Here is a 4,860-nt window from a genome sequence, read left to right on the forward strand (position 1 = left end):
ACTATTCGTTGGTAAAAGAGTAGCCCAAGAGTTGGCGGTGGGTGGTGATGACTAGCTGCCTTCCCTCTAGTCTTACACTGCTAAATTAGGGACGGCTAGCGCAGATAGCCCTCGTGTAGCTTTGCGCGAAATTCCAAAAACAAAAAAAAACAAAACTTTCTTATTTCACTGAGAAAAGTCAAACCTACAAAAACATCTTTATAAATATTTTCAGACTCGAGGAAGTGTACACCACGAATGAAAAATAATTTTCACGATATTGTATTTACGTAGTCTTTCTCACGACTGTTATTTTCTCAGATAGGCTGAATAGTTATACTTTTGGTAATGTAAGTTATACATACTTTTTAGTGCCTTACTTTATAGTTGATTCGGTATTAAATGGAGGCTGTAACTTGTAACAGTTCGGCAATCTGTCTGTCTCTACATTATAAATCATATCTAACGCCATGAAAATACGAACTGAAAAGCATGACAATACAATGAAAAGGTATGCGTCAGAAAATTTATTGATACACTCAGAAAACACGTGTACAAATTTCACAAACAAATCAATTTACATTTTTAAGGTGATATTACTTTTTCTTGTGAGATTTTTTTATTCTTTTGTTCCAGAAACGCAGCGTTCTCGAAATTAAATTTCGAAACTGATTTAGATTTTAATAATACACACTTAATAGTTTGTTTGTTTGTTGTGAATTTCACGCAAAGCTACACGAGGGCTATCTGCGTTAGCCGTCCCTAATTTAGCAGTGAAAGATCGCGCCATCCACCGCAAACTCTTGGGCTACTCTTATTACCAACGAATATTGGGATTGACAATCACTTATAACGCCCCCACTGCTGAAAGGGCGAGCATGTTTGGTGGGACGGGGATTCGAACCCGCGACCCTCAGATTGGGATTTAAGCCCCCTAACCACCTGGCCACTTCGTTTGAGAAAATATGTGTTTATAACTGAAAATCGAATTTTATGTTTGCTATTTTGGTTTGTAATACACTGGTCAGTATCTATATAGCTTTGTAATACACTGGTCAGTATTTATATAGCTTTGTAATACACTGGTCAGTATCTATATAGCTTTGTAATACACTGGTCAGTATTTATATAGCTTTGTAATACACTGGTAGTATATTTCAAAGCTATATAGATACTGATCAGTGTATTCCAAAGCTATATAGATACTGACCAGTGTATTCCAAAGCTATATAAATACTGACCAGTGTATAACAAAGCTATATAAATACTTACCAGTGTATTACAAAGCTATATAGATACTGGGTCAGTATCTATATAGCTTTGTAATACACTGGTCAGTATTTATATAGCTTTGTAATACACTGGTCAGTATTTATATAGCTTTGTAATACACTGGTCAGTATCTATATAGCTTTGTAATACACTGGTCAGTATCTATATAGCTTTGTAATACACTGGTCAGTATCTATATAGCTTTGTAATCCTTCTCCTCCTTACACTATCAATTCCTTATGGTAGTAGGAATGGAAATTAAGGTTTAAACTTAAACTGTAGATATTGTTACGTTACGAATCATGCCTGTTTTTTACTTTAACGCTAAAACTATGCAATGTGCTACCTGTGGGGATCGAACCTAAAAATCTAATGTTATAGCCATACTTTATTAGTTAGACATAAAGATAAAGAGAGATACATCACAAACTTAGTCGCTGAGCTCATGAGCGGTAAAAGAAAGTATGCTTTTTCTAATACTCATTCTCATAAGTAGTAAGATTCCAGATTTAAAACGCTAAAATCCGTGTTTCGATTCCCTACGGTGTAAAGAACAACCAACAGCTCATTTTATAGTCTTATGCTAAAAAACAGAAACAAAAAACATTCTCATCATATCTTGAATCTCTATTAACAGTTAGTTATACCCCCAGTGGCTCAGCGGTAAGCCAGTGGGCTTATAATGCTAAAAATCGGGTTTCGATACCAGAGGTGGCCCTAGCACATATAGCCCATTGTATAGCTTTATGTTTAACAACAAACAAACAAGCATTAGATATTATGAATTTTCTCTATCCGTCTGAAAGAAAGGTTAGATCAAGAGAAGAAAAAATATGATTCGGATTTCATTAGTAAATACTAATTACTTCGTTATTTTATAGTCGAGAGATTGTTTATATAAAGATGAAAATTAATGTAAACGGTAAGAACATCGGGTGCTTTATGTAAAAAATGGTGGATTTTGGAAACATAATATTGAGTACTTAAAAAACTGAGTGACAAAGTCAGGCAAAATTTGCGAATTATAATAATAGATGATTTAAAAAACAACTGTGAAATATTTTTAATCCGATAAAAATATTCTGGTTAAACTTCTGAGCCTTAACAATTCATATGACATTTAGTAAAATGTCTATGCAGCAAAATAAAACTGGTTATTAAAATTTCGTTATAAACATCAAACACGTTTAAAATACCTTGATTTTTGTTGCAACATGAGGCTCTATTAATATCATATCTACCGTGTCACAAAAAACTATTAGCTTTTTTATACTGATGCGTGTGCCATGTGAGGTTAAAGCATATCCGAAATATTCCATTCTGATGTGTAATAATATAACATAGATTTTTAGATGCAAAAGCTATCGACATTGTAATTCAGTGAGGGTTATCTATTGTTGACTTTTCAATCGCTGATGTTCAGGATTCAAGCCCACATGGCATTAATATTATCCCATTCAAGACGAACATAGTTGTGTTGAAAGAACAGCACCACGTGATCGTCATTATAGTCTAAAGTTGCTGAAAGTGGAGTTGCCAGGCTCTTCCTGTAAGCCACGAGAGTATCCACCAGCTTTAGATACTTCTCCGAGGAGATGTCGAAGTTGTGCATCATTTGGTCAGTAGTTATGTTCAAACAATTGCCAGAAAGTTGTGGATTATCATCCTGTAAACACTCGTTTGACAGAGCTGGTTCATATGCTTCCCCTGAGAAGGAAGTTTCTATCTCGTTGTTACCGACAGTGATCTTAAAAGAAGCTTCCAAAGTGAGAGAAAAATTGTCATTAGTAATACATTTACATTATAGTAAATAATACATTATAGTAATACATATAAACTAATAGTTGGCTTCAAACATTTTGCACATTCTAGTCTCAAACACACAACATGAACTATTCAGCCTGTAAGCAACAGACCATAAAGTGATCGACTCACAATTATAGTTCTCATCAGTTCCTCTAGGGCATCGGTATGAAATGCTACTCAATAAAAATTGGCTTTGTCTGAAAACTTCATTGAATATCAACATTTCCAACCACTCACCTACTCTCACACAAGTTATATTTTGTGTTAAGTTAGTGACAAAGGCTCAAACGTTAAGATAGTTTTGTTTACTAATAATTGTTCACAGTTTGAATTATTTAAAAAACAAATACAAAATTGTCTATTGTTCTGTGTCAAAAGTTAATACAAGTCTAAATACTTTATGAGAGCTAGGTTTCTTAATAATTGTTCACAGTTCAAGTTCTTTTCAAGAAACACAGGGTAGTCTATTGTTAATTGTCAAGCCTTTTAAGGTTAGATGTTTGTTTCAATATGATATTTTAATTTAATTATTGCTTTATAAAAAATACAAATTATTCCAATTTATATCTTATTAATAAAACCAATAAGTAACTCCTGAAACAAAAGCATATTCATAGGGTTACATAATTAACATATTCAATACGTTATATTAGCATATTTATAGGGTAACATAATTAGTATATATATATATATATATATATGCTCTATTTATTTGACGTTTTTCTTTTTTCTTGTAAAACCAGTTTTCTGCCATTTAAATGGAAACTTTTCATTTTTATTATTGTGTTCTAAAGTATTATTATTATTATTAGAATGAAAATAAAAAATTCTCTACCTGTTTTAGGGAAAAAATGAGTTTCGCAGACGAACCTCTCAGTTTTGGAACAGTCTTCATCATTTAAAAGTGGACGGATTTTGCCAGCTATTGTCGACCCTATAACTGCGCAGTCTTGTTGTGGAGTGTAATTATCAGGCTTATTTGTTGCCCAGATATTATTAGATGTCATGAACTCGTACGTGGCCAGCGTTCCGTCCTCGAAGACCCAGACCCCTTCTTGTTGTTTATCTGATATTCCGATCCAGTAGTAAACAGTATCAATCATCAAAAGACTTTTTACAAAGTCAAAAGTTTGGCTGTCCTTTATGACAGCTAATTTTCCGCCTTCATTCTTACATTGTAGACGGGAGTCTTCAAAATTGTTTTCAACATTAAATACACGAAAACAGCTAGTTTTATATCGATGATATTCTTCCGGGCAATCTACATAACAAATATTACTCTTTTTATGTTCGTTATTTGAATTTTTACAACAATAAATCGAAGCCATACAGTTTCATTTCTACTTCGTTGTAAAACACACTATATACAATATTAGACTTTCTTCACACGACTGACTGAAATACACGTATTACATAACATATTTAACTGGATATTGGCATTACATAAGAAGTATATTCATAGGATTACATGAGAAGTATATGAATTGGATTACATAATTATTATACTCATAGGGTTACATAAGTTATATATTCATTAGGTTATATTAGCATATGCATGGGGTTACATAAGAAGTTTAGTCATAGGCTAACATTAGCAATATATTTATTAGATTATATTAGAATATTCATGAGTTACAAAAGTATATTCATAGGTTAACATAAGTAGTATATTCATGGGGTTACATAAGTAATATATTCATTAGGTTACAAAAGCATATCCATAGGATTACATAAGAAGACACTCATTAGGTTATGTTAGCATATTCATAGGGCTACATAAGTAGTATATTCATAGGGTTACTT

The 4,860-nt window shown here is 32.6% G+C and overlaps 1 protein-coding gene across 1 annotated transcript; it reads right to left on the minus strand.

Moving 5' to 3' along the window:
- Window positions 1–2,677: 2,677 nt before the first annotated feature.
- Window positions 2,678–4,385, minus strand: LOC111089711. Its single transcript, XM_022402686.1, has 2 exons — window positions 3,893–4,385; window positions 2,678–3,009 (listed from the first exon to the last, which is right to left on the minus strand). The coding sequence occupies exons 1-2, from the start codon at window positions 4,383–4,385 to the stop codon at window positions 2,678–2,680; spliced, it is 825 nt and encodes a 274-aa protein (XP_022258394.1).
- Between the last annotated feature and the right edge of the window lie 475 nt (window positions 4,386–4,860).

The sequence above is a fragment of the Limulus polyphemus genome, unplaced genomic scaffold (assembly GCF_000517525.1).
Source record: "Limulus polyphemus unplaced genomic scaffold, Limulus_polyphemus-2.1.2 Scaffold7139, whole genome shotgun sequence".
NCBI classification, from domain to species: domain Eukaryota; kingdom Metazoa; phylum Arthropoda; class Merostomata; order Xiphosura; family Limulidae; genus Limulus; species Limulus polyphemus.